At 49.9% G+C, this 28,000-nt stretch overlaps 3 protein-coding genes and 1 long non-coding RNA gene across 10 annotated transcripts; 1 reads left to right on the forward strand and 3 right to left on the reverse strand.

Moving 5' to 3' along the window:
• Nucleotides 1-76: 76 nt before the first annotated feature.
• LOC117232007 (protein CBFA2T1-like) lies at nucleotides 77-18,909 on the forward strand. 5 transcript variants are annotated; one of them, XM_033491078.1, is made up of 8 exons: nucleotides 77-557; nucleotides 8,404-8,928; nucleotides 11,794-12,335; nucleotides 13,392-13,538; nucleotides 14,920-15,194; nucleotides 16,133-16,878; nucleotides 16,982-17,286; nucleotides 17,360-18,909. In XM_033491078.1, the coding sequence occupies exons 1-8, from the start codon at nucleotides 524-526 to the stop codon at nucleotides 17,600-17,602; spliced, it is 2,817 nt and encodes a 938-aa protein (XP_033346969.1). In that variant the 5' UTR covers nucleotides 77-523; the 3' UTR covers nucleotides 17,603-18,909. The 5 variants fall into 5 exon arrangements, with proteins under 5 accessions (XP_033346969.1, XP_033346972.1, XP_033346973.1 ...); XM_033491081.1 differs by lacking the exon at nucleotides 77-557 and adding an exon at nucleotides 1,590-1,912; XM_033491082.1 differs by lacking the exon at nucleotides 77-557 and adding an exon at nucleotides 2,404-2,425.
• LOC117232012 (nucleolar protein 9) lies at nucleotides 18,839-21,191 on the reverse strand. Its single transcript, XM_033491099.1, has one exon. It carries the CDS (start codon nucleotides 21,039-21,041, stop codon nucleotides 19,227-19,229), a length of 1,815 nt encoding a protein of 604 aa, XP_033346990.1. The 5' UTR covers nucleotides 21,042-21,191; the 3' UTR covers nucleotides 18,839-19,226.
• A 782-nt stretch (nucleotides 21,192-21,973) lies between these two features.
• On the reverse strand, nucleotides 21,974-27,924 carry LOC117232011 (uncharacterized protein DDB_G0284459-like). 3 transcript variants are annotated; one of them, XM_033491098.1, is made up of 4 exons: nucleotides 27,782-27,924; nucleotides 24,700-26,552; nucleotides 23,840-24,083; nucleotides 21,974-22,676 (listed from the first exon to the last, which is right to left on the reverse strand). In XM_033491098.1, exons 2-4 carry the CDS (start codon nucleotides 26,004-26,006, stop codon nucleotides 22,392-22,394), a joined length of 1,836 nt encoding a protein of 611 aa, XP_033346989.1. In that variant the 5' UTR covers nucleotides 26,007-26,552; nucleotides 27,782-27,924; the 3' UTR covers nucleotides 21,974-22,391. The 3 variants fall into 3 exon arrangements, with proteins under 3 accessions (XP_033346989.1, XP_033346988.1, XP_033346986.1); XM_033491097.1 differs by lacking the exon at nucleotides 27,782-27,924 and adding an exon at nucleotides 27,059-27,377; XM_033491095.1 differs by lacking the exon at nucleotides 27,782-27,924 and having other exon boundaries at nucleotides 24,700-26,859.
• LOC117232037 lies at nucleotides 23,368-23,833 on the reverse strand. Its single transcript, XR_004493056.1, has 2 exons — nucleotides 23,727-23,833; nucleotides 23,368-23,649 (listed from the first exon to the last, which is right to left on the reverse strand). It is a non-coding gene; the product is annotated as an uncharacterized LOC117232037 (long non-coding RNA).
• Nucleotides 27,925-28,000: the final 76 nt, after the last annotated feature.

The following is a 28,000-nucleotide window of genomic DNA, read 5'->3' on the forward strand; positions in this document are numbered from 1 at the left end:
GAAAATGGTTAGCCGACAATAACGGTTTAGTTCCATCGGTGGCAGCCGGCTATGAAAATTTGGAAAGTTTCGATTATACACAACGTACAAAAGTAGATGTACGCGCAACCGTATACATATTTGTAAATTGCAAATCTGTGAATTTTGTCAGTGTCGACGAAATAATAAAGTATTATTTGTACACTGTAGAAGAGTCGATCATTTCGTAGCGGTAAGTACAATGCGTGTTATAGGATAGATTGCGAGGAGAGTGGTATATTTTCTAACGAAACGAAATAATCGGAAATATGTTCGAACGGCATCGATTTTACCGGTGACTCGTAGTTTTCGTTAAAGCTCAGAGATGTCGGTAAAGATGTGAACAAGAAAGTCTGGCTGGACGTCTCGCGCGCGAATATCGTTAGGATTAATAGACGAAGCCAGTTTACACAGCAGTTGCAAATTATCGCGCACAATACGTCGTATCAAATATCGACACTCGAATAGTTAGGACGGTGTTTCTACTTATACATAACAGGTGCCGATGAGGACCATGACAAGCAACGAGTCCATTAGAGGTACGGGCTATTGAAAGAATATACGTTAAAACAGGCCATTTTTTGAAGTGAAATTTATTAACGGAATCAATTCATCTATGTTAATTTTTTAATGTAAACATTCCTCTGCCTTTTACATAAATGTTCTTTCTATATTTTTCTCATTCGTATTTCTGACACGAATTGTAAAACTTTTCAAAATCGTTTATTGTTTCTCCTCTAAATATGTTTTTTGAGGAGCGATTTCGATTCTGCTTTCTACCATGGATGGTTTGTACTATACACACACGTCACACATATGCACGTATATACAGAAGGCAGGCGCGACGTTCTTCGCGCGGAAGACGCCAGCCGTCGCGATGCCAGAAACCAGCTGCGTCTCAGCTGTTTTCTATCCGTTTCTCAATTTCTCTTTCTCTCGCCTTCTCTCTCGCTCTATTCCATTTTCGAGGACGTTTCGGCATTTTAAAATAAGATGATAAATTTTCCGAGCACAATTTTTCACTACGCGATGCTCGATTCAACTTCTTACATTGTATGAACAAATAACAATTCGATACTCGAAACAACACTCAAATGAATATTTTACTACGGTAAAGATGTATCGTAAGATATAGAATGAAAGACACATAGAAAAGGTTTAAACGACATGACCGTAGGCACATTTTAAAACAACGAATCGATTGATTTAATCGATTTCACGCGAGAGAATTTCAAGAGCTTCACGATGATTCAGTCGGACAAACCATAAGCAAACGAATAGAAGATACGTGATATATCCGGATGGAAGAGGGACGCGAGCCCAGGAAGAAGAAGCTAAGCTGCTGATGGTTCGGTAAAACGAGGAAACAGCTGTTTAATTTTATCCGGCTCACCTGTTTCGTTCGATAGTCGCTCTCGTTTTTACCGCGGCCACACTGTATAGCAGCCAGACTGTATAGCAAGTATACGTAGCGTAATACAATACGCGTTCTTTGTGAACGCGAGACACAACGATGCTAGTCGTGTAATTATTCGGAGAAGCAGCCTCTTTGAATCTGTTGAGAGCGGCACGGCATGGAAAGAGTCGTAAAGTGCGAGAGACATGGAAATTTCGGTGTCGCGATAGTTTGCATGCACCAGCACTCGTGGTGCAACGCTTTGTCGTCAAGACTGTACTTGATCTTGATAATTCTGCGTCACGGACACAGCGGAATCCGTTTTTGAGCGGCGCAAAGTAATAGAAAAGCACGACCGAGGCATACCCGTTAACTCGATGAAGGGTGTCAGAAACAGTGGTCCGGATCGAACGTTTCCAAGAGGGTCGATCCGGCGAACGAGCGGCGCGGCGTGCAGCTTCTAGCTGACACGAGTTTCCAGAAGCTTAGAAAACTAAGGTTTGGAAAAGTTTTCGTTAAAAAGTTGGCCCTTTCATCCCGCAAGTTGGATTCGTGGCGCGATCGATTTTCGCGGATAGCTACGCGAACGCATATTCCGATCGGGGGATCGTCGATCGAGCAACAATACGGTTGTGCGTTTTTCTACACAGTACCGCGAAAATGCTGTAAAATCGGCTGACGCGGTTTCTCTCTCGCGAAAGGAGTGACTTCGTGCTATTGACATCCGCTCTTCGTGGTATCGACATCTCGGTACAAGCCAGCCCGTGCCGGCAGCGCGATTTTGTGCGTCACTTCCACGGTATGGTGGAAGGGAGAGTGAGTGAGATAGCGAAAAGAGGGAAGGGGAGGTGGTGGGTAGGGATAAACGAAGAGAGAGAGAGAGAAAGAGCGAGAGAGGGCGAGGAGAGGAAATTCGTTGGACGAACACGAGCTACGTCGGTATAATTTTCACAAGCGCGAAAATTACTCGGATCAGAGCCGATAAGTCGTAAATTACGAGTGCGCGCATCGGTACGTTCCAATCGGCGTGTAAAACGCAAGATTCGTTTGCCTGCGAATGACGGCATCAGCCGCCGCTGAAACTTACGATTACTCGTCCGACGTATCGAACTTTGCGTCGAAATCCTAACGCAATTCAATCGCGCGCGAATAGCAATAACACGTCCGATTATCGGGCACGACGCGATTCTTTCTTCCACTAACGGTCGTGCTCATCATTTCTCTACGAATAATCGCGAGCCGGTAAGCATCGAGAAACGATATATGCGACTCTGATTTCTTACGATTGGAGGGACGACTCGTTGTTACGTCGTACGGATTCGAGGCGACGATCTTTGTTCGATACGGAAGGAAAAGTGGGAAACGGGGCCCGTTGAAAATTGACGGAAGATAGAGGTACGGAAAACGGTGTAGAGGTTATTCAGGAATTTCGGCGCGATGACGCGCGCACGTAGAGGAGCGTACATGCCGATGACAGGACCGTGACGGAGTGCTAATAATACGTATAATAGGCCGGTAGAGCGGCGCGCGTGTGTTGGTGTGGTCGCGCATGAATTCGTGCCGATAAGCAGGGGCAGGGACAGGGATAGAGAGATATTCTATCTAGCGCGCATACGCGTATAGGTAGTTGGCGTTGGTCCGGAGTATAGAGAAGCGTGGCCATGGTCACGGATTTCGATTGCGTGCACGATACTTACAAGTTTGAAGCGTTCGCGAGCGTTGTTGTCACGTTCTAAACGAAGAGTCGATCGATCACGATATCGAATGTCCGATCGATGTACACGTGTACGCGTTCGAAATCGATAGAAGCGGAATCGATACTTAGGACGATCCTTCGTTTTCTCTCTCTTCTTTCTTCCGATTATACCTTTTTACCGGCGATGTTTTCTGGTTCGGTCACGTGGTACGCGAGTCGCGCGAGACCGAAAAAATTGGTCGATCGGAGAGATACGGCGCGACGTACGAAGATCGTCGCGAGAATAAGAGGAAAGGAAGACGAGAGGATGGCGAGCTATTTCTCAGTTTCAACCGCAGAGACTTTCTTCGCGAGAATATATCGACGCGTCAAGAGCAAACTAGCCCGTTTACGATAACCACGCGTGCATATATATACCGGCCGTATTACCGCGGTTCGCTCGCGCAGCTTTCAAACGCGTAAGTACGTCTACCTTGAATTTAGTTTTGCGATCACCGGCCATCGGCCGTGGTGGCGAGTTCTTGGATCCGTTACGATCCAGTCGATGAAAATTTCAATGGAAAACCGAGAAGATCGTAGCGAGTGTCGCGTATCTCTCGGTTCCCGCCTGTTCCTGGCCGATTGTTTCGATGGTCCAGAGGACGGTGGATGGCAGAATTGCCGGTGCAGCCACGGAGCGAGAGTAGAGGTTGCGTGGTAGAGATTGCAAGCCACCACCTCTCTTCCTCGTCCACCTCCGGTCGGCGCCGTTCTTCCAGTTCTCCGGCGCGACGAGACGTTCAGTCGGCTGGCGACAGCCGTCCGTGCTTCGCGTTCCTTCCTATCGCGCACGCTCTGTTTCTCGCCCGCGAAATTTCCTCGTTGTCTCCGCTCTTCACCTTCTGTTCGCGCCTCGCGGTTCTACCGCTGCTGTCGTCGTTCGATCGTTCGCGATCGTTTGCAAAGGGAAACGGTGGACGCGATGAAACGCGTGGTCGTGGTGGTCACGCGCCGATCGCGACGATTTCGCTAGATCGGTGTCGCCGGTGACCGACGGTGACGTCGACGATCGAGAAATCGCGCGGTCCGTTTCGCGCTGCAGCCCTTTTGGATTTCCCGAAGGTCGATCGTCAGGCTGACAGGACCGAAAGCCCTCGATCGGTGATCGAAAGAGGTAGGCGGATCTTCTCGATTCTAGTAGCTTTGAGACGAGTAAATTTCAAATGCTCGACGGTGTTCGACGAGTTCGAATCTATTTAAAAAGCCAACTACTTTGCGTTTCGCATCGACGGCAAAGCAACGCGGTCCAATGGAAAAAAGAGAAGAACGACGAAACTGTCCGGAATACGAATAAGATGAAACACGACCGTCGTAAGGCCGTTCTCGTCGAAGTAAACGGACGAAAGTCTCGTGCGCGCACGTGTGTGTCGAACGAAAGGAAGAGAGGAACGGCGGAAGGTAACCAGCCGAACCGATGCTCGAGGAAACTCGGTCGTTTTTCGAGAAACGAAATAGATAGGCTACCAGTGAGTAGAAAACCGAAGCAGGAAAAGCGCCAGGTGCATCGTTTCGCACGATATTTGTCAATAATCGATGGCGTACCTGCTCGCGATTAACCATCGACCATTAACCATTTCGCCGTCGATCAAACGATACGCGATATTCGCGCACACCCGTTGCTCGAGCTCGAACCCGGCACCTCGGCAGACGACTAAATTCTTCCGATTTTCGATTAGCGACGCTTTAAATTCTTCCAGAGGTCGTAAACATTAGAACGAGAAAAGTTGCAGCCAGTTGCGTTCGAAGCGAATGAAACGACGCAACTTTTCCATATAAATTTCCGCTGTCGTTCCTGTAGCGACAATTCCGAGTTTTCGAAAGAAATCGATTCACGACGCAGAATCGGAGAATCGGATCGCGAAACGTTGGTAGCTTAACGCGTGGCGTGCACGTTGCACTATGAACCGGATCGATCGATCGATCGATCGATCGGGGAAGAGCCATCGACTTGGCGTACTCGGCGAATCCGATTAACACGCAATGGACGTTTGTGGATAACGGGAAGCGGCGAACACGGAAACGCGATCGGTCGTGCTCGTGGACGCAAATTCAGTCGCGTGTGCGTCCATACGTAGCAGCACGAGACACGCGCTAGCGTTGGCCCGCTATACTCTCATCTCAAGTATTATATCGATTAACTGTTGGTAACAGAAGTGAGGCAGAGGAAAGCTCGTCGGAGGGTGGCATAGCTTTGGCTTTCCTATATTATTAATCTTGCGCGCCTTCTCTCTCCCTCTCTCTCTCTCTCTCCTTCTTTTTCCTTTCCCTGCCAGCCTTGTTCTCTCGTTTTCTTTTGCTCTTTGGCCGCTCGACCCTAGCCGCGCTACCTGGTAAACCTGGCGTATCCTGTGCCGATCGACGGACCTGGTCAGCCATCGTGGACAAGTTGGACGCTTCGAAGAAAATCGATGATTTTTACAGAGCGGCGAGTGGTAGGTGTTCGCAACGATGGCCGGTTTGCACGCTTGTCGTTGGACGAAGTTTTTCTCGGCGAGGTGCGGCAGGAAAACGCGGGCAAATCGATTAAGCGCGCAACAATGTGTCGACGATGATAATAAAAAGTCTTGCGAAAGAAGAAATCCTGCTGAAATAACAGAGATACCGAACGGGTTAGGGAAGGGGGATACGTTTGGTAAACGCGTAATTCGCTGCACGCGCACTTTTTTCGGTACACCGCAATTTCTCGTGGCTTTCCCCGGGCGAAGAGCGGACCGTGAAGCCGGATAGGTGGGCGAGCGCAACGAGCGAAACGTCAAATGCCGAGCTGAACGCGACCTTTGTCTGCTCGTGACATCTTCGTAACGCGAACGAGTTCGAGCTTCGCAACTGGTTGCCCCGGCCGAGGTTCTTGCCAGCGGCGAAACGAGCGTTTTGCGGTGGGAAAAGTGATAGTCGCGTTTCGGCAACCTCCGCTCGAGATTTGCCTTCGACAAAGGTATGCCGTTCGATCGTGTGCTCCGCGGCGATTCTTCGTTACGCGATGACGCGCACAGAGGTCGAACAAGAGGGTGAAGGAGGCGGGCGGAAGAGTGGGGGAAAGCGCCTCCGTCAAAGGCCGGTGCGAGCAAGAAGACACACGATGGCTGTGCGTGACATTTTTGTAATGAAAGGAAGCCAAACGTACGCGACGCGGTCTTTCAGTACGGCAGACATCTGGTCCGGTTGCCTGGCAGCTTCCTCTTGGTTGCCCGTTCTAATATTGGAAATTGCGTTCCTATCCGGCCGCGCGGGCGTGCGCCATCTCCTCTCCGACGAGCACCGTACCATGTGCAGGACATATGTATAAACACAAGCGCAGTCTGCCGCGATGGCGAAGTCGTTTCCTTTGAAACGCGTTCGCGATCGATCCAAACCTGCTCTTTGTCGTCGGCGTTGTCTTCTCAGCTATCTCGCGGAAGGACTTACGCGCCCTTCGCTCGTTCGATGCTCGTTGCTCTCTGCAGGGAAAGCGTAGCGGGGAAAACGTTCGGCGGCAAAGGGTCGCGCGAACGAGAATCCTTCGACGCGGCGCGGTTCGATCGGGGAAAAAAAGCGTACGTGAGCTCGCGTTCGTATCCCCGTGCGCGCAACACAGCTGCGCGCAATTACCGACGGTAGAGCCTTGGATTTTCTGCCATGGCACGTATATCGTTTCCCACCGACTCTGCGCTCTTGTTTGCTTAACTAAGCGTCTTAACGAATTGCCGCGGCCGCGCATCTACCCCCGGCCCCTCTTCCTTCTCTCTTCCCTCTTCCTCTCTTTTCTCTCGCTTTTGCGAAACGCCGATCGATTCCACCCGCGTCGACTCGCGATATTCGATAGATCGAAAGGGCCAGCTACGAATACTCGGCCTGGATTTTCCGAGCTAATCGCTCTCGACAGAGTCGACCAGCGATACGTATATACGTGGAAACACTTGCGACTCGCGACAACCGGGTCGCGTAAATTGCAGACATCTGTAACAACAGAAGGAGAGATGGGCCGTGACGGCGATTAAAATTATCCGAGCCATCTGTCGCGATAAAGGCCGGTCGACAGGTCGAGCGTGTTACGCGCTTTCCAGCGAGGCGCGTTCAACCATCGCGTTCGTAGGATTCCGCGCGCGCGATCCACCAATGAATATCGTTCGTGAACCGATCGACGCACCGATATCGTTTCCAACGATATGCAATCGTACGCGGCATCGCGTTGCCGTAGAGAGGTACGCGCGACTCGCAAACCGCTCCCACCTCCGGTATCCTCGCCGGTATTCCACCTCGCCGCGCGTCCCTCGTTACGGTCAACGTGGAAATTAATCCGGATAATTACTTTTCTGCAACGCTCGAAAACTTTGCCCGGACGTTAAAGCGCCGCGTAGGTCGATCGCCGGCGTCGCCGTGTTAATTTCAATGAAATTCTATGCCGTGGAAGCAGTTTGCTCCGGGCGATCGACGATGCCGTTAATTTATTCGGCAATTCGGCCGATGATCGCGATCGGGGGCTCGTTATCGTTTTTACGATTCGCGTGGAGAAAAGCGGCATCGACCGACCGCTCGGCCGCTTTCGTCGTTCGTTTCCTCTTTGCATTTCGCGTTAATAACGAGACCATGTGCCACCCCGAAGGCAGTCCCGCGTCTACGGTTACCTACGCTCCAGGTTCCATTTCGACGTTCCACTTTCCGAATCGCGAAACATCGCGACTATAGGCTTCCCTTTTTCCCCTCGACGATCGGAAACGACGTTGTAGGAATTTACGCGGACGAGTTTCGTTTCGAGAAACGGAAACGCCTGACGGCGATCGTGCCTGTATTCTCCGTTTAATCGCGCGCTTAACGGCCGTTATTTATTCGGTTGGCCGCTCTGCAACGTTCAATTATTTGGATATTCAGAGCGAGTCGTCGAATCGCCGAATCGCGATAGATCCCGGCTGGTTTGTAAAACTGCCGCTTCCATTAAAATCGGTCATCGGTATGCGTGGTCGGCTGCTAGTTGCTGAGCACGTACGCGAAATATGCGACCGTCGAGGCACGGCGCGATGCGACACGGCGCGTCGAGGTAATCGCGAAATCGAATCGATCAAATACGAATCGCGGTGGGACGCGCGATCGCCCGCCTGTATCTTCGGCTCGGTTCCTTCTCCGATCTCCGCACGGCTTTGTCGAACGCGTTCCACGCGCCGACCGAGCCTATCTAGCCTTAGATAGCTCGCGGCTGTTTTTCCGCTTTTCGGTAAGAATAAACGCGTATGCGCGCTCGTCGAAAAAATAGCGAATCAATGGATCGCATGTTGAACAGGCAAGAAGTCGGGTGACGAGAGCATGAAGGTGGAGGATGGAATGGCAACTACCAGTACTCCGCTGCACAAGGTGAAGGAAGAGGCCAAGGAATACTTCGGTTATCAACAATCGTCGGAAGCGTCGTCGGCGACCACGACAGCGACGACAACGATGACGACGCCAACGACGACAACGACCGCGACCACCAAGACAACGACCACGACGACGACGACCACTACGACGAGCATGACGACGACCACGACGGCGACGACCACGACGGCGACAACGTCGACGTCGCTGGCAACCGTCGCGAGCATCGTAACGCCGCCCAACTCCAGCACGATCGTCAACGGTACCGGTGGCGTAGTTGCCAGCGTCGCTACCACTCCACCGACCACCGTACCGAACGTATCGTCACCAGCGGCCACCTCTGCGCTGCACCAATCTACCGGCGTGGTTTGTCATCTATCGGCGCCAGCGTCTTCCGTCCTGGTCAACGCCGATCCCTTTCCCGTCGATCTCGACCTCAAGACCAAGATCAAGGGTGCGTTGTTTTCTATTTTCTTCGTTCGACCGATCGAGTCCGTGGCGATGGTCCGTGAGCAAAAGACGCGCTCTAACCACTCGGCCGCCTCGTACGCCAGACGGACGGTCACGATGGATGTCCGAGAGAGAGAGAGAGAGAGAGAAAGAGAGAGAGAAAGAGAGAAAGAAAAAGAGTAAGAGAAAGGAAAGTGGAGAAGGAGGAATACATCCGCGCGTGTTTCGAGCGTTGGCGCGCGAAAACGTTCGGTCGGGTTAGCTGTGGGCGCATCGAACGTTAGTTCGGGATATTGCATAGGGGTACCCGTATATCTAGTCCGCGACCGTGCTCTCGTTCGAATCGTACGTTCAGACCGAACAGGTTATCTAGCAGACGGGCTACTGGAGCCCGCAGCTACTTTGGGAACGGGGCTGGGGGAAAAAAGGTCGCGCCGCTTCTCTCGTCAAAGGCCCGTCACGGTCCGTTCGTCCGAACAGGGTTCCATCCTACTGTCTCGTATTCGTAATCGATCGTTTTTTCGATTCTGCCAAGTTCGTGGAACACGCGTGCGACGTCTGGTTGGATGATCGGGGACACGCGTGCCAGATTTCCTCCGAAATCTGTTCGGTAAGTTTGACGTAAGCGCGACCGCGTTTACTCGTGGAAGAGCATGGTCGTACGGAAGGAGCGGAGGGGGGGGGGGGGGGGGGGGCAGAAAACGAGAAAAAGAAAAGATGGCGCAAAGTGGAGCACGTGCACCGTAAGCCAACGGAAACGTGTGTGCGTGATCGTAGAACGGTCGACGCGGAAACTCCTGCGAACAGTCAGCGAGGCCGGGTGGTTGGTTGGTCGGCCTCGGTGTGTTGGTTAGGTCTGTTGGTGGAACCGGCTGACTGCCTGGACCAGACGCGATAAGGCACGTCCAACGCTTCCAGCGGGATTCTGCTCGAGGCTGATATCATATCCGGTACACCGTCGGCATCCCCGACGCTGCCGTTCGAGGTATTTTGCGATAGTCGCCCGTACCACGGCTCGTAGTCACCCGTACCACGGCTCGTAGTCGCGCGCTCGTTCCCATCCTCGCACCTTCTTCTTCCGGATATGCTTACGGCGTACAGAACGCATCTATCTTTCTTTTCAGCCGACGTAACACACGCGATTCCCCGTGAAACTTTCCTCCGGGATACGAATCGAACGCGAACGCGTTAAACTTCGCGTTAGTAAATCGGATTTCGCTGGATCCGTAGGACGACGCGTCGTATTCGTACCTTACAGCGGGTAACCACCTCGTTGCTTACGATACGGCGAAGAGAGAACGAGCATTCGGAAAATCGGCAGAGACAGGCCGAGAAAAAAGACGGAAAAACGAGTGGAAAGAGACGGCGGTGCAGAGAGAAGAAAGGGAGAAGGAGAAGGGAGGAGAGGCGAATAGGAGAGCATGGGGTGCGGCTAGGAAGGGATTGCGATCAAAGCCATCTGTTGCATTGTCCCGGCAATTAGGAGGCGACAGCTGAGTCCCAGCGTACTTACTTCCACCCAGGGACTCTCAGCCGAGTGGAGCACGTGCGCTTTATCGATCTCCCTTGGTACTCGTGCAACGGTCGTCTACGAAGACAACGAACCGCCTCCACGCTGCTTCTCCCGTGTGCTCCAGGTGCTGCCGAAGCTGCCGCCGCCGCCGCCGCCGCCGCCGCCGTCACCGCTGTTACCGCGAGATACGCGTTTCTTGGAACGCTTTTCTCTCCCAACTAACCGATCTCTGTCGATAACCGCTTCGCGCAAGAGTTTCCAATAATTCACGGCTACGAATCGTCGTCCACGAATCTTCTCGTTGCTCTATTTTCTCTTGCGGATTTTTTCGTAATATGCACGCGCTATTCGGGTTTTCTTTCCCAGTTCCTTGTTCCCTTTGCGCGTTTTCAGCGCCTCGGGAACGACGAACGTAGGAAGAATTTCGATCGGGGGACGTTGGGCGGGGCGATATTACGAACTGGATTTGCGATCGATGCCGTCGCACGACGACCGTAAGGTGCGTTCTAGGTAGTTTAGCCCGAGTTCGGATACAGGTAATTAGCTGTTGGCTACCGACGTCAGGTGGCAGTGACACGGCAGCGGCGGCGACCTTCTTTCGTTTGACCCTTTCCCTCTGTTTTACACGGTTCGTCGCGCCTAGCGTCGATTCGCGTTTGCACGCTGACGGAGGCGTAGATGCGCGTTAGCGAGACGGAGCGCCGAACAGCGAAGGGAGAAGGTAGGCGAAGAAACGAAAGGCAAGGGATATCGTTTTGTCGATTAAGCGTAGTCAGGGTTGCGTGATCGGACGATTTCTGGCGCTAGACACGCGAGACGATGATACGACAGGGCCACGAAACGACAAGACGCGAGATCGTTCGTCGTATAACTTTTCGGTATTGGCATACGTATTCGAACGCCGGGCTTTGCCACGCATACCACGAAGCCGGAGGCATTCCGCGAGATAACGCGCGGTACACGGAATGGGAACAAGGCAAGGTGGATGACACGGCCCGTAATTGCATGTTATCCGCTGCTCCCACGCACAGAGCACACGGTTGACGCGCATCTGTGCCTCGCACCGATGCGAGTGTGTGCGCCTATCAACGCGTTTGTAAACGAGTGGCCGATTCGCCTGCCCGTTTCACGTGGTCCGTGGTTGACGGTTCCCCGGATGTACCGAGCACAAAGGACGTTTGCGGGCGCCCCGTCCCTTTGCCGCGTTAAACGTTCTCTTTCTCTCTCTCTCTCTCTCTCTCTCTCTCTCTCCCCACTTTAACGAAACAAATCGTAGCTTTTCCCTTTGACGATCTCCTTGCGCGAATCCCGTCTCCCTTCAGCGCGGCGAACGAACCAACGAATATTTTGTTTCAGTGTCCTCGGCAGCAAGGGACAAGGTCTCGCGAGAAGATGCTCAGCCGGAAGTTCATTCGCCCTGCTCTCATCATCAAAAGATTTCAACCGCGGTACCGGCAATCGGACAACCGAAACAGAGCAACGGCGCGCCTCGGACAGATCACAAAGGAACAACGATCGTTGTTTGCTCGGCGTCCTCCGACAGCGGTAGTCCTTTACCCTCGCACTACCTCAAACCCGAATCGGAGGACGCGACTGGATCCGCTGGAAGCAGCGGTACCGGCGGTGGCAGTGGCAGCGTGGTTAGCAGCGGTGCAAGCGCCAACGGATCCGTGGCCAACTGCAGGACGGAAGAGCAAAGCGATGTACCCGCACCGTCGAACGGCAACGGCAGCAACAGCACCACCACCGCTGCTACTAGCACCGGCAACAGATGCATCGCCGGTGTTTTCGCCGGTCACGGTGAGCTCAAGAGCGTGCTCGGTACCGTCGTGAAATTCGCTACGGGCATCTCTCCTGACACCGGCGACACTGTGCTTACCCTGGTGTTGGCGCTTCTGGTAAATCCGTCACACGTTTTCTTCTCCTCGCTTCTTTGGTTTCCTATCGTCCATGCCAACCTTACGAATTTAGCTAGCGCGATCCGTGGCTGCGCGTGTTTCCTGCCAGTCGGTCGTAGCATGCGCGATCGCGAGTAGTCGTAAACCGATCCGAGCATAAGTAACGCGCGCGTATCGGCTGACGAAGTTGCCTCGAAGGGAACGTAACACGCGAGTTGATCCGAGCGACGACGAACAACGCGCAACGCGTTCTCGTCAAATGAAACTAGACAATCGCTTCTCTTTCTTTCTTCTTTTTCCCGCATTTCCTTTTTTTTTTCTCTTTTCTTCTCGTTGCAATACAACGATATTAATCGCATACAGACGAGGCGATCGATCGAACGGATTCTTCCCTTCGTTGCCCAACGATATCCTCGCTAGCGCGCGTTCGTCAGACGTAGCGCGTGCATGCTCTTTCGAGAATTCGGCGGAAGAAGCGTAAGGACATCGGGCACGTCGGGAAGCTACTAGAAGGTTCCGTGGCACGTGTGACGCCACACAGACATCTACACGGGTTACACTCGTTACTGCATAGAGAGTGGGGTTCGAAGCCTTTTCATGGGCCATGGGTCACCAAGTCGGTCAGTCTGAGAATGACCAGCCAACTGTCTACGTTCCACGACACTCACCTATATTTCCCGTAACAATTGTTTAATAAATATCACGTAATATCGTTTCTTCCACAGAAACATCGTGTCTTCCACAGATTATTAATCTTAATTCCGAGATTAAATTCTAACGCTTCTGATAAGAGGAACGAACGAAAATCGCTCTAACAATGCCATGGTCGTCGAAACGATACGAGATGTCTCGAGCTCGTTCAAACTCTGGCAAATATCTCGAATACGTATAACGCGATCGGGCGCGTATGAAGCTCGCGTGCGTTCCACAAACGCGACACCTGCTATACCCGTGCTACATCGTAAAACATCGTGGCACGTGACAAACGTAAAGTTCGCCTCGCCTCTTGTTTCCGACAATTAGCCGACTATACGGACGACTTTTTTTTCTTTGTAGAGCGGCACTATGACCGCGGAGGAATTTCACTCGGCCCTCCAGGAAGCGACCAACTATTCCCTGAAAGGTTTCGTCCTACCGCATCTGAAGCAACAATTGCCATCCCTGCAGAGAGATTTGAGCAACGCTGCCAGAGCAACCAACCAAGTGAGTTCCGCTGGATTTGTACTCGGCTGGCGAAAGACTCTGCGCGGAAAGAAATTTTCCTTATTTTTTCCTCCCGATCCAAATTTCTAACGCCTCGAAGGTTACCGTCGACTAGCCGTGCTTCGATATAGGTTAGAGTTATGTCACGCACACAGTCGCTGAATTTTCCACAACGAAGGCGGAGGAGAGCAAACGCGTTCGGGAGTAGCGGGTAAAATCAACAGAACTCGGGCTGACCGGCTGTCGACCTGTTTTAATTTCCCAGGCTACTTCGCGACTCGTGGGTGAGGCGCGCCAGCCTGTTTCACGGAAAGACAGACGACCGAATCGAAGATATAAAGACCAACGCGAGAAGTCTGGCGTCTTAACGAAAAACGGGATTCGTCGAGCGACGTCGTTTGTTCGCTTCCTGTTTCTCTTTCTCTGTGTTTTCCATTCGTTTTTCCCTTCTTAACGAATTAAAAAGTCGAAAACCGTGGCCAACGTGAGAAACGTTGAAACAAACGCTGCCGTAAACTACGATGCGTTCGACGATTGCAACGACGATCGAAATTTACGCAAAGCGAAAGAACAATGCGCGCGTATACGTAAGTCTGATTCGTAGCAAATTGGACTTCGTATTCCGACTGAATTAGGACGAAGAATAAAGTTCAGTGGGAAAAATGAACGGAAGAGAGATTTTCGACCGCGTTACCGTTCCCAGCTGGTACTTGTCTCTCGAGACGGCGAAAATAAAATGGAAGACGACCGGGCGAATCCGGAGGCGAGAACAGAGGAAAAGAGAAGAGAGATCAGCGAAAGACAAAAGGATGGAAAATGTGTACCGAGGAACACGGACGAGCGAGTCGTAGCGTGGTAACGAATTGCAAATTAATAAGAAGGATTTACATTTCTCGAGGCAGCTAGCGGTAAAATATCGAACGAGGGGTAACGACGATTAATTCCTTCGCCAGCCGTCACCCTTCCTTTCCGTTCGTTCCTTTCCTTCTGTGTATTACGTTCGTACGGCAAGCGAACAGCCGCTGATATTCGATCCAACGTGCTGTTACACGCGTAACTTTACCGATCGTTGATCGCGTTAATTGAGAGTCGCGAAAGCAAGAAACCTGCCGACGGAGAAGAACTCCGATATGATATTGGAAGCGATAAATCCTAGGTTGACGAGTACGCGGCTCAAAGGAGGCTAACGAGTTGCGAACTTTGTACGAAAGTCGTCAGCCTTCGGAAATATCGAAGAATCGTGGCCGATCGACGTTTCTTTTCCTCCTTCGAGCGGAGTACGAGGAAATCGAGTCGATCGATCGCTCAACCGTCACCTCGAGTCGGCGGCATTCGTAAAACGGATAACGATCAAATACGCGTTTGCTTCTCTTTTCCACAGAGTTGCGCGCAGTTTTTGCGATCGAACGAGGCGGCGGTTCTGGAGGCTGTCGGTTTGGTGACTGCGTCGGACCACGTCGAGATCTTCGGGGAGTACGCCGGTAACGGAGCTGCGAGTGGAAACGGCGGCAACCAGTGCCCTGCTCATTACGGCATCAGATCCAATTCGAACCCTGGTATTGGCGCCATTCAGCACACGAACAACGCTACGCCCGGTTTCCATCATTATTCCAGCGGCACATCGCACGCACCGAAGCGACGCGCCTCCGATACACCGTAAGTTTAGGGTCGCGTTACCGATCGTTTTCGGCGCGATCTGTCTCATTCGTTTTTCCATCGATTTCCACGCGCGATAACCGCGCAACGGCGATCGCGTTGCGAACGTATCGGCAACGTATAAATCGCCACGCGTAAATTGCTCGCGGTCGAACACGACCGCGCGAAATCTTTGCTCGTCTATAACGATAATTCACGGAGTAACGAACGCGACGCACCTGCGCGCGTACGTAGTACGTTTGCCAAGCCGCAAAAGCGGCGATGCGTGGCACGGCTGGTTTCGGTAAAATCTTGGCCAGGAGCCTGCATTTCTCAGTCGTGTTTGGCAAACCAATAGAGAAACGATGGCTCGCTTATCGAATCCCCTCGGCGGTCGAACGATCGATCGCTGAAGGATTTCACGCGTCCGCGCGATGCCAACGCTCCGATGTTTCGGCAAATAGACGATCGCGGTCGACCGTGATCTAGAATCGATCGATCGTTCGTATATAAAGGACGTTTAGGTATTTCCCGTCGGAATAGGATGTGTTCGCCTGGCTGGAGAAACGGGCGCCGACGCGACGCGAATCCAAAGGCGACAAAACGCGACGTGCGCGTTGGCGCAGCCAGCCTGGCCTCCTCTCGATATGTCTGCTCCTGACGTTTCCATATATCATCGGGGCACCACCTTTCTCGAACACCCCGGCCGTCCTACTCCCTACCCTTCGACTACCGGCAAACTTGCCTCGAGTACCTCTACCTATCAACGTTCTACCAATGCAGCCTACATTCTCCCTTTGCTCCGCATCACCGCTTTCACGATTCCATTCCGCCTCCGAGCTGTACGCGACCACGCAACGGCGTACGATTCTGGGAACGATCGTCTCCTCGTTCGTTCGTCCTCTTTCCGTTCGTTGTCGCGTTCGCGACTTCGTTTATCGCTGATCGAAATATCGCAGGTATTACGAGAACGGTGGCGCTCTCCTCGAGGACGTTCCGGTCTATGGAAAGAGACTGACGAATCCATGGAGTCATCATCATCCGCCGCAACCGCAACAGCAACCGTCCGGCGACGGTTCCTCCCCTTATTGCTGGTATCATCCGCTTCATTCGTCGAGTGGATCGATTCAAGGTCTCGGACATCGTCATGCTCACGGTCACGGTCACGGTCACGCTCACGGTCACGGTCAGAGTCACGGCCACGCTCATGGTCATGGCCAGGGTGACGGTTCTAACTCGATACCGACCAGTTCCGTGCAAATTAGTCAGATGAACGCGTTCTCCGGTCCTCATCACCTGGCTCGACAACAGCAGCAGCAGCAGCAGCAGCAGCAACAAATAAGTCACGTGCAAACGCAAAACGGAAGCCTGGACGACGAATGGAAGAACATTCATATGATGTTGAACTGTATCCTCGGTATGGTGGAAAAGACGAAGAAAGCTTTGGCCATACTACAGACTCGTGGATGTTTCGCAGCGTCGACACCGGCGCCTCCCTTAGCTGCCACGAGCACTGTACCGGCTCAGAATGGCGGCAGTACCGGTACCACCGTTGCCGGTAACAATCCGTCATCGACCAACGGTTCACAGGTAGAATCTTCGACGGGCGATCGCGAGGGTAGCTTGAAACGATTATCCGGCGAGATCGTGGCTCAGACGATCAGAGCGATCGAGGATAAGGTGGCGGAAGTGAAGAGGAAAGACGGTTGGTATTTTCTTTCTCTTTCTTCGTCCGAATGTAATCTATTTGTCGAACGCGTTTCGATGGAACACGCGAAATATCCAGCCGTTCTCGCTCGTCTTTTTAGAAGAGGCCGTGAAGAGGGCCGTGATGGCCGAGGTACAGCGCGCCGTGAGAGTGGCGGTAGCCGAGTCTAGAGCGAACGAACGCCTACGAGTTCATCGAATGCTGGATGTTCCGTTGTCTCAAAGAAACCACGGCGGCGGCCTTCGCCAAGGATCGTACCTTCGAGTACATGGTAACCATGGAGCGGTCGATGCGAACGCTAGGACCGTTGCCACCACACCGACCAATTCCGTTTCCAACTCGATTCCGTCGATCAGCGAAGACGAGAAGGAAGCAGCGACGCAATTGCAAACCGTCTCGGGATCCGTGAGTATATGTGACGTTTCGTCGTCGCGATGCCGATCCTACCGTTTGCTCGCACCGTCAAATCGGTTTTCAGAGTTGTTGGAACTGTGGCAGACCAGCGTTGGAAACGTGCGGTGGCTGCGGAATAGCGCGATACTGTGGCTCCTTTTGTCAACATCGAGACTGGGAGGCCGGAGGTCACCACGCGACGTGTAACAATCCTCCGCCTCGCGAACCTCGAAGATCCGCGTCTCGCAGTCCGCCAAGAATCGCTAGCGTGAACGAGGCGAACGTCGCAGCACCGATACCGGCCAGCGGCGCGACCAAAGGAAAGTGACGTTACGACAGCAACTATTATCGATTCCGACGATTCACTAGACCGGTCCAATACGATTCGCGTTAATGTTAACGGCGTTCGTACCGCCAGACACCGCGCGCTCGCGATACATACGCTCCTTCCTCTATGTCGAATCATACATCTTCGCTGCCCCTTTCCCATTTCTACTGGTTTAGCTACTTGGTACAGGCTATATGCCACTCGGTTGCGTTTTTGTTCTACTACACTACTACCACCGTTGCATACTTCTACGAGGCAAAGTTGCGTATATTTTCCGAAATTCATTCGTCGGTAACATCGTCAAGCTAAATGGTTAAAGCAATTCCTTCAGTATCTACAGATGCAAAGTTACGGGAACAGTACGCGATGCGGATAAAACGGAAATTTTTCCTCTCTATGATCGTAGGTGTAACCGTTGGTCGAATTTCTTCTCTAGGATAGTACGTGTAACGGTTTGTTGTATTGCTATTTGATCGAAGCGACAAAGTAGAGATAAATAATACAAAGTGTATATATGTATATTTCGGATCGTAGATGGTTCGAATAAACGATCGTTTTAAATATTGCAAATATCAAATATAAGAATAGTGCCGATTCTTGCTATATTTCGATATTTCGTACGGCGAAGGTACGAATAAAAATTGAAAGACAAACGAAATAATGCCGCCCAAACAGCAAACGATCCCATAAACGTAATTTTTATGATACTACGTGATTTTACGCTACCAAAGAAACAAGAAGATAAAATACCAAAAGATGATAACAAAGAAAATGACGACACGTTATACGCTCTCTAGGTCTCTACGAACATGTAGCACGAAGAAACGATTACCTTTGACGCGGGGATATTTCGCGTGTTTCATCGAAATAAGTTTAGGATAATTTTCCGTTGTTGTTCCACGATCGTTATTGTTTCATTCGTCTTAGAGCCGTAATATAAGTAACACGAAACGTGGCGTAATACATTCAATTTTCCTCTTCTTTTACCGAAGTCGATGTACCGCGTAAAGTAGTGCGCTATCGATCTTTCTCCTAGTCAATTGATAGATTAATACGATGTTTTATTTTATACGCGTAACAGTGTATAAACGCATGTATACGTTTACGAGTCTAGTCATTGTCGAGTCGGCAGATGAAACGAGTTTATCAGTCGTGCGCGCGTTAGGAGAGGACTTTGCTCAAATCTAGACTACGAATCGTTGTATGTTTTTCTAGCTGTATTAAGTTGCAGGGATGTATGATGGATTCTATAGATTGTATTTACAAATTAAGAAAATACATGATTATTCTGTGTCATAACGCTTAAAGAACGAGCACTGGCATCGTTATTCTCTTTTGCGTTTATATTCTTTACATTTTTCTTTTTTTTTTTTTTACACACGGAGGAATTTCATTAATATAAACAACAAGATTTTGAGGTGTAAAAAGTGTTGTCCGTGATACTTGTAGCTGCTGGCTGTAGATGTCGCTGCTGCTGGGGTACTGCGCCATTTTTTCTTCCGATCCCGGGTCCCGAACGTTCGTAACCTAAAACGCTAACCACAGCGCTACCGTCGTTCGGTCGAAGTTAGTGTCGAGTGGCGGTATTTGTTGTCGAGTGTCGCGACAATTTCATAGAAAAACGTTATTTCCCTTTTTTCGCCGTATTCCCAATTATATCTACAAAAAGGGATCTGGTCTTTTCTTCCTTTCCTAACGCTTCCATCCAATCTTTCTTGTTTCTCGTAAATAGCGGAACGTTTAGTTTGTTAGACATGATTTGTCCGGATTTGGTCGAACGTAAAGATTCTCCGACTGCTGCTAACTCTTCCACGATCAATGTTCTCTGATTTATACGCGCCCATTCCCATATTCTGTCCAAGCTTCTGGAACCGTGTGTACTGCGAGCTAATTGCGCCCAGTATCCTTTCAATTTCTTCGCAAGCTTCTCCCTGCTTTTCTCGCCGATGTATTTGCTGTCCATAAAAGCGTCTACGATGCGGCTGCCTTTCGGATCTTCAAATATTTGCGCTAGTTCCTCCACGTCTGTTTCCAACAAAGAATTAACCATTTTTATGGGTTTGTTAAACCTAAGAATGTCCTGTACGATCAAACTTCCGTGTAAGCTGATCGAACGTTTCAAATCGTTTTCCTTTTTCCCTTCTGAATTTTCCCAATGTTCGAACGTTCTTAGGCTAACTACACACGCCACGATTCGATGCTGTCTCTCGTTTGTTTCACACCCTAGAACTTTCAACAGATCAGTTACAAACGCACCTTGTTTCGTTTGCAGTCTCAAACATGCATTCGCCACGCTAACCAAAACACCGGTATGACCCGTGTCGAGGAGTTCGGTGAAATGCGTGTGAATTTCTTCGAATAATTGTTCGAAATGTTCCTTAGCGGTACAGTGATCGAATAATCGCTGTACGCTGAAATTTGTGCTCCGCATCGACGATAGCCGTTTCAAATTACCTGAAAAATATTCTTCGTAAATCGTATACAAAGATTTGGGACTGGCTACCGATAAGCAAGCCTCCAGCAATCTGGTCGAACTTTCTGCGTGAAAAATGTTGGACGGTTCCTGCTCCTCCTCTCCAGGCTTGAAACATTCTGTCGTAATTTTTTTAATGTACGATTCCATCAATTCCGGAAACGTACCGTTCAAAGAATATAAGACGCTTTGCAATAATCCAGATGTAAGTTCGTCTTGACCAAATTCTAGAAACCGGGGCCACCTGTATAATCTGTTGCACGTTTCGAATAATAAGTCTTTGTACTCTTGTATGACCGATCGTCTTTCGCCAAATATCACCTTTTTTTTATCGCTACTACTGTCAGACTTGTCAATCAGCCCGCCGAGACATTCTATGACAGTTCTCAAAACATGATTAGCATACGTATCGAATACAAACTCCTCTATATTGTTGATAAAATATTTGCTTAGTTTCAACACGATGCCGTTGTAAGATTCTATTTCCGAATCTTTAACCTCTATATTGATATCTGCATCTCGTTCGATGCACGATCCCGAAATCGTCGTTTTGTTTCCTCTATCGGCGCAAACTACTATGATCTTTTGCAAAACATGGCTAGCGAACGTGTCGCTACTGAGAGGTCGTAAAGTAGATTTGAAAGCAGCGACTAACCTCTCAATCGTTTCTAACCTCGCGTACTTTAAAAGCGAGTCCAGTATCCTGGAACCAACCTGATTCCGGGCATATTCGACTTCTCGACCAAGAGTTTGTTCGTACACGTTATTCACAAATATCAATTTTTCTTCGGTGGTAGAGAAATCGCTTTTCATTAACTCCAGGATGTGCACCATGTACTGGTAAGTCTCGGAGTCTATGTCGGACCCATGATTTCGTTGCCGTGCCAACTTTTTTGCCATCTGAATTTGAGATCGTTTCCTCTTTCGTTTTTTACCTCTTTCGTCGTTTCCGTGATCGTTGGCCATTGTCCGAAATAATCTTTCACTATCGCACGAAGCAATGAACACATAACCTTACAGCTACGGTCAGGTTAAAACTTACAACTTTCGAGTAGACAGCGCCACCTACGATTAGTTTCGACTTATAAACCACTGATACGTACGAGAGTAAAAATGGAAGCAAATATCGAAACACGAGCGCCATCTACGATTAGGGTTTCAACTTATAAACCACTGGTACGTACGAGAGTAGAAATGGAAGCAAATACCGAAAAAAAGCGCCATCTACGATTGAAATTTCGACTTACAAACCACTGATACACACGATAGTAGAAATGGAAGCAAATAACGAAAAACGAAGAAACCTCGTAAATCACACTGCATTTTTTCACGTTATATTAAACTTACTAATTATATTTTCCGTATCATCTATTCTTCCCTTTATTTTACATACTCGAATTAATGTACATAAATCTTTATAAGTCGTATCGTAATTCGAAGATTCTTATCGTCTGGCTTATCGGTGCGTTTGTCCGTTCATTTTAACAAGAAAGAAAACTGTAATGGACGTAATAGTGGAGAAACATGGAAGAGACAAGAACTTCCGAATGCGGTTCTTTGGATCTCACTAGCCGTTTCATCGTGCCGTAGACTCGGATCGTTTCTAAATATCTTCCAACCAATAATCGTGGATAAATCTCGATTAGCGCAAACGAATGTCTATCGTAGTTATCAAGTAATCAAAGGCCCCTTCGACTGCTATCACAAATAGAGAAAAAGAGCGTATCGAATTAAAATAGTTCTTATTGAGGATAATAAAATTTTTCCTTATCTAAGAAATATATGTAAGTGTATATCTCTCTCTATATATATACATATGATATATACATATTCAATATGTATATATACATATATGTATGTATATATATACAAAGAGAAAGAGGATCGTTGTTTTTTTGGATTGACATTCACAGTTTTGCGAATTAAAGAATGGTACATGCGTATTTAAATAGCCATTTCTCCGTACAATTCGCACGCTGCGCAATTCCGCAACGATCTATCGCCACTGAGCGATTGCAATTGCGAGAAACGCTATGGAATAGTAGAATTTCCGATGTCTCCGTAATGAAATGTAACGTTACAGGTACCTTCGAGCATCAACAAGTTTTTTTATAACGATGCATTAGATTGTATTCTTAGATAACATCGTTCGGACTTGTACAGGTAGAAGCAACCGTATCGATCGACGTCGAATCGCCGAGTCACCTTCTACCAATTCTTTAAACAAGACCTTTTATCTCTTATAACGCGTCAAAACTTATGATCAAGTAGTTGGAGGAGACGATTTGACACAAGTATAGCGTGAAGTTGTACGCGTCAAACAGCTCCGTATTCTTCGCTAGATGGCGATTCGTCGCTAGGTGGAGGCCTGGCCGGTCTGGGTGGCCTGGGTGGTCTATGCAGGTGTACACCAGGAGCCGGTCTTCTCGGTGGAGGTGGAGGGTGAGTTCCGTAAGAGGTGTCGTCCCCTTCTTCGCTGCTGGGCGAAGGAGATGGCGCTCTGTCTTCTTGTTCTTGCAACAGTTGTCGAAATTCTTGTATAGATTCGTTCAGGGACCAAAGTTGAGCGAGCAAAGAGAGATCCAGTTGTCGAAGGCCAAACTGTAAAACGTTATATAAGTATAAATGGATTTAATCGTTATCCGTCAGTTATAGCGCTATTGTTTACTACTTAAGAAAGAAACGTCACAAAGTGTTTGATCCAACGAGACGCATTCGCTTTTGGCATGCGGTTGCCAAGCGGTGGAATTCCAAATTTACTAACTGATGCGATGTACTCCCAAGAGAGTGGCGACTCTCGTGGTACCTGCCGTGGGAATGAAGGAAGAGGGAATTGGGTAGGAGATGCAAAATGAGAATGGGAATGAGAGGTGTTGACCAAGAACGAAGGAACAAGAAAGGAGGGAAGAACGAGAGTAGAGGTAGAAAGGAACGAAGGTGAAAGAGAGCGGCCAGAAAAAAGGAGGCGAAGAGGGGAGTCACGCCTGAGGGAATGCAGCGTGGGAGCGGCTGTGCCAGTTCCCTCCGTGTGTGGATTAACTATTAAACTATTAGCCCGACTTTCGAGCGAACTATCTTTTGGACGGCGACCGCGATATTCATCGTACATCGTAGATCGAAAATTGGACTAGACGCGATATAGACAGACGGATATAGACTATCTTGCTAGTAAAATAGCTTTCTGTCGACCTGATTCAAAGGAAGAGGGAAAGAGGAAGAAAAGCTTATCCTCGACACAACGGATGACACAAAGAACGCGTTAGTTTCTCGAGAGAAAAGCCCACGCTTTGAATACATATTCACCGTGTTTTACTATGTGGCATACACGCGTAATAAGGCCTCGAGGTAACGGATCCGATCGGAACGACTCCGTTTAACGCGACATGTACGAGGTGATAGAAAGGCTGATTATGCTTGAAAAACGTCTGGTTTTCATCTTAGTTACAAAGCTTGACATTCCGCTAACACGCGATGAGTGACGTTTTCATTATTCCGACCTTCCACCATTTATAGAAACCTTGCGTCGTGACTCGTAAATCCGTGGAATTTTCCTTGTGACTCGTTAATCTATAATCTTGACAGAAACGCATGATTAACACCGCCTATTCGAATCAGCATCCTCTCGCGATTATATCTTTATTCGATCAATACCCTTTCTGTTGTCTTTTTCTAATAAACACTTCCTATCTACTGGCAAAAAATGATCTGGCGCTAGACAATGAACAGGTGTAAGGATCCGATGCTACGAAGTTTTCAATAACCACCATTTCTCTCCTGAGTATGGCCAGCTGCGTATCCAACGTGGTAAGCTGTCGAGCAGGTGGCGATGGCCTGGACGACGATTGGATCGAAGTTTTACCGCCTCTTTGTGTTTTACTGGAAGATCTGGTGGGCGGCGGAGGTGGCTCGCAACCCTCGCTTCGTCCACCGCTCAAATTGAATCCACTGAGACTTCTCGGTAACGGTGGTAGACCTTGCAGGGAAGACATGGCGATCCTTTCTTGTATGCTGGAAAAGAACGAGAATTTCATTCGATCAACGAAAAGAAAAGAATCGAATGGAACATCGGAGGAGACACACTCCGTTATCTATTCGCACAGTTTATTCAAAACGATCGGTCGTAGCTAGAAATCGCGAAAGTTTACTCGACGAAACGCGAGATCGCGATTCCATCGACGACCTTTAGCTGTGGCAAAACGTTCGTTCGACTGCACGGACCTTGATACGGTGTTCGGTTGTTCGTTTGAACGCCACTGTTTCGCACGAACGGCGACGAAGTAGGTTAGCAGGTAAGGAAAATTAGAAACGGGACGATACTCTGATATTACGCGAGGAAAAAGAAACTACGAACAGTACATCCGGCATCTTACTTTACTCGTTCTTTTCCGTCGAGTGTTTTGTCACGCGATTAAAATTATGGCAGAAAGCGTATCTTGCGAGTCGAGAAAATCGCCTATCGAATCACTGCATCGTTATATTCGAACGAATCGGGCTCCACGTATGTGTTTTACAGTGGATATGAAGATCGCGAGATGTACGAACGCGTTAACGACACGTGCACCGTTCCAGCGACTTTTTCTAACTTTAAAGTTACATCGATGCGATCTCATTCGCGTTAAACTACCTCGGAACGTTCAAATTGCTGAATTTCTCGTTTTCACAACGATTATATCCGTTGATTCGCGTTCCATCGACGACGTCCCCGTCTTCGCCAGACAGTCTAATCTGCGTGGATGAATAGCGGATACCGGCCTCTAGCCAATCCTGCCGATGAATGTTGTCGTTGTCGTTATCATTTTCGTTGGCTCTGTCCCCGTCGTGGCGATCGTCGCGGTGATCGTCGTGGTCGACGACACGCTCACCGCGATCGTTCTGCTTGTCGGAATTATCGTTCGATGTCGTAGCTTTACGGTTCAGTTCGTCGATAACAACCACCGTAGCACGGTCAACGTTCGAAACCGAAGGTTGACCGTTTGCGTTCGAACCTTCCGCGGACTGAGTCTCGGAGCTTTTCTTCGTCGTCGCGTCGCGATATTTTACGAGACACGATCGTTGAGTCGGTATCGGCCTTCTCTCCGAACGTTCGCTTCTCTCCGAGATGCTGCTCGATTTCGATTTTCCAATCGTCGACTCCGACGTGTCGCACGGCGTATCCTGACAACGTAGAACATCGTTCAGAGATACGCGCGACTCGACCACCGACGGAGGTTTGGAGACGACGTCGCCGTGATCGGACGATTCCGTCGTCCGAGAAATCGCCGACTCGGATGTCGCGTTGTCCCATGTTGGTCCATCGATACACTGTTTACCGTTCTCCTCGTTCACCGGTGATCTCACAGCGCTGGTCACACCGTTGAAAAAGCGTTCGTCGAGGGTCACGCGTTCGAAGACACTGGAATACTCTCGACACGAAATCGAAGCATCTTCTTTCCGACGCGATGTAGGCGAAGAAACGACGTCACCGGTGACGGCGTTCCATTCACTGGAATTTCCCTGATATTCCTGTCCGACGACGGGTGTACGGACCCGCCTTTCCCGCGGATTTCCACGACGGTCGTCCTCGTCCACGCGCCTTTCACTCGAGACTCGGGCAACGGGTTCACCGCCGTTGCCGCCATCGCCGGGACCCTTGTCGACGACGTGCCGAACCGGATCGTCGTGATCACCGCCTTCGCTGCCGGTTTCTTTCGGAATCGAGTCTTTGATCGACTCGTAAACGACCGTACGACCAGCGGCCGGACTCACCACCTGTTGCCGATTGTTCGATCGGTCTCGATCGGATCTCCACGGTTTCGTGTTGGGCGGTGGTGGGGCCTGCCTGGTCGGACAGGGTGGCCTTGGTGATCTTTTAAGGGCTTCGGCGACCACCTGCCGACTCGGCCGTGGTGGTACCGGTGGTGGGTGAGGTCTCTGCGTCGCTGCCAAGTGCATTTTATCTGCGATCTCTTCCACTGCAACGGCCCTTCTCTACGAGCGGCTACCGTCGTCTCACCGTACCACGAACATGCTTCTGTTTTATCCGATACACACCGTAATCGAGGTCGTTTCCGATAACGACAATCTCGGTTATCTCTGTTTCTACATTCGTTCCATCTCGGTTTATTCCGACAATAAGTCTCTACCGGTCGATTATGTCACATTCGAAACACTTCGTTTCGCTGGGCGACGACTGACCGACAGTTACCCGGAGTCGTGTTATTGCCGTTATCGATGGTAAATCGACGTTCGAAATTAAGCGACGAAATCGTTCGTCGAACGTCGTTCGTTGCGTGTTTTATGTTCCATAGATTTTGACGTTCGCTAGGCGATCAACGTCGGCGCGATTCCAGCACAGTACGCCAATGCAGTGCGACGTTCAACCACGTAGTTTCTCTTTCACTCCGGTTTTACTATTTATCCTCTGTGAGTTATCTCTCATCCACCTTCGGTCTTCGTTCTGTTCCACCTCCTCCCAGTACTCGTACACATGAGTTGTTCCTTTGAGAAGCACCAACGCAGATAAAAAATAATTACTCGATCGTCGCGCGTACGATCGTCTCCGTGACTCGCGGTTTCACGAGAAATCACCAGGTTCGATTCGAGGAACGCGCGACATTTTCAAAGACGCTGGATCATTCAAACGCGAAACAAGCGCGAAACGTTGCCGCGATGTGAAGCGAGTCGAGTTGATGCGAGTTGAGGCGAGTTGTGGCGAGTCGTGGCAAGGTAAGACGAGGTGAGACGAAGTGAGAGGAACTGCGGTGCGGTGAGGTGAGGTACGGTGAGGTGAGGTGAGGTGAGGTGAGGTGAGGTAAGCTGTGGTGAGGTGAAGCGAGGTGAGGCGAGGTGAGGTACGGTGCGGTGAGGTGCGGTACAGTGAGGCTAGGCGAGGCGAGGTGAGGTGCGGTGAGGCGAGGTGAGGCGAGGTAAGGCGAGGCGAGGTGAGGCGAGGCGAGGCGAGGCGAGGCGATGCGAGGCGAAGCGGCACGTTAGGTTAGACCGACGAGGACTCGGTTGAAGAAACTCGGTCCCTGGTATCCTCGATCCGCTATCGCCTCTATCCTATGTCTCTTGACCCCTTTCCCCTCTTTGGATCGACTAGTGGTCCACCGCGGTAGCGCGTTCTATGCTCCGTTTCTCTCGGTTACTCGCTGAACGATCCGCTGCTAACTGACTCCGCGATCCCACAAACATCCTTCGCGTTCGAGGAACCACGTGACTGAGCTCGAACTCGAGCTCCAGCCCAAGTTCTCGAGGCAGCAGCATCGGATAGACAACCGAGCGATGGACGTGCTACGCCGAACCTTCGCGCCTATCTTTCCCGACCATGTATACGTGTGCGAAATGGCACGTCGGTGTACCACCAGCCAGCCAGACAACCAGTCAGCTAGCAAAAGGACACGCCGGAAAGGCCTGCAGACTGAAACGGTTGCGACTACTATCGCGATACTATTCGCAGGCCCGAAGATGGAAAGAACGAGTCGATTACGCAGCTGTGTATATAGATACACGTAGTAGAAAATTTAAGGAATGCAATTACATCGATAAAGCCCATATTTGGTAATATTTTCTCAAAACATTCGAGCCATTTCGATACAACTTGTAATTAGGTTCCTCAAAGTGCTGTCGAGCATTCGTACATGTTGATCGTTACAGTGTATCTCGAAATATATATTTGTGAAATAACGATGGTCGTGCGACGATGTTGCGCGAATATACGTGAATACCTTCGAATTTCGCACTCTGTTTCACGACGTACAGAACAGTCGCTCGTTCTACTTTCACCCTAATTCGTTCGCACGGAAGCCGAATCGATCCTACATTTGCAAACTGTTGTGCGCTGCATCGTATAAAAGTCGTCGATTTTTCGATTCCGGATTAACCGATAATCCGATAACACGAGACGCGTCACCTCAAAAATCTTACTTATGATATTCTCTTGCAAG

This window comes from Bombus vosnesenskii, unplaced genomic scaffold (genome assembly GCF_011952255.1).
Source record: "Bombus vosnesenskii isolate JDL3184/JDL3185 unplaced genomic scaffold, Bvos_JDL3184-5_v1.1 scf7180000013277, whole genome shotgun sequence".
Taxonomy (NCBI): Eukaryota; Metazoa; Arthropoda; class Insecta; order Hymenoptera; family Apidae; genus Bombus; species Bombus vosnesenskii.

Bases quoted from the DNA above. Each gene is read 5' to 3' on its own strand.
- LOC117232007 (XM_033491078.1), top strand. From the start codon at position 524: ATGAGGACCATGACAAGCAACGAGTCCATTAGAG. The intron at 8,929-11,793 runs GTGCGTTGTTTT...ATTTTGTTTCAG, and splicing joins CCTCAAGACCAAGATCAAGG to TGTCCTCGGCAGCAAGGGAC. The intron at 17,287-17,359 runs GTGAGTATATGT...ATCGGTTTTCAG, and splicing joins TGCAAACCGTCTCGGGATCC to AGTTGTTGGAACTGTGGCAG.
- LOC117232012 (XM_033491099.1), bottom strand. From the start codon at position 21,041: ATGGCCAACGATCACGGAAACGACGAAAGAGGTAAAAAACGAAAGAGG.
- LOC117232011 (XM_033491098.1), bottom strand. From the start codon at position 26,006: ATGCACTTGGCAGCGACGCAGAGACCTCACCCACCACCGGTACCACCA. The intron at 24,084-24,699 runs GTAGTTTAACGC...GTTCTTTTCCAG, and splicing joins AGCAATTTGAACGTTCCGAG to CATACAAGAAAGGATCGCCA. The intron at 22,677-23,839 runs GTGGTTATTGAA...AACGTTTTACAG, and splicing joins CCATACTCAGGAGAGAAATG to TTTGGCCTTCGACAACTGGA.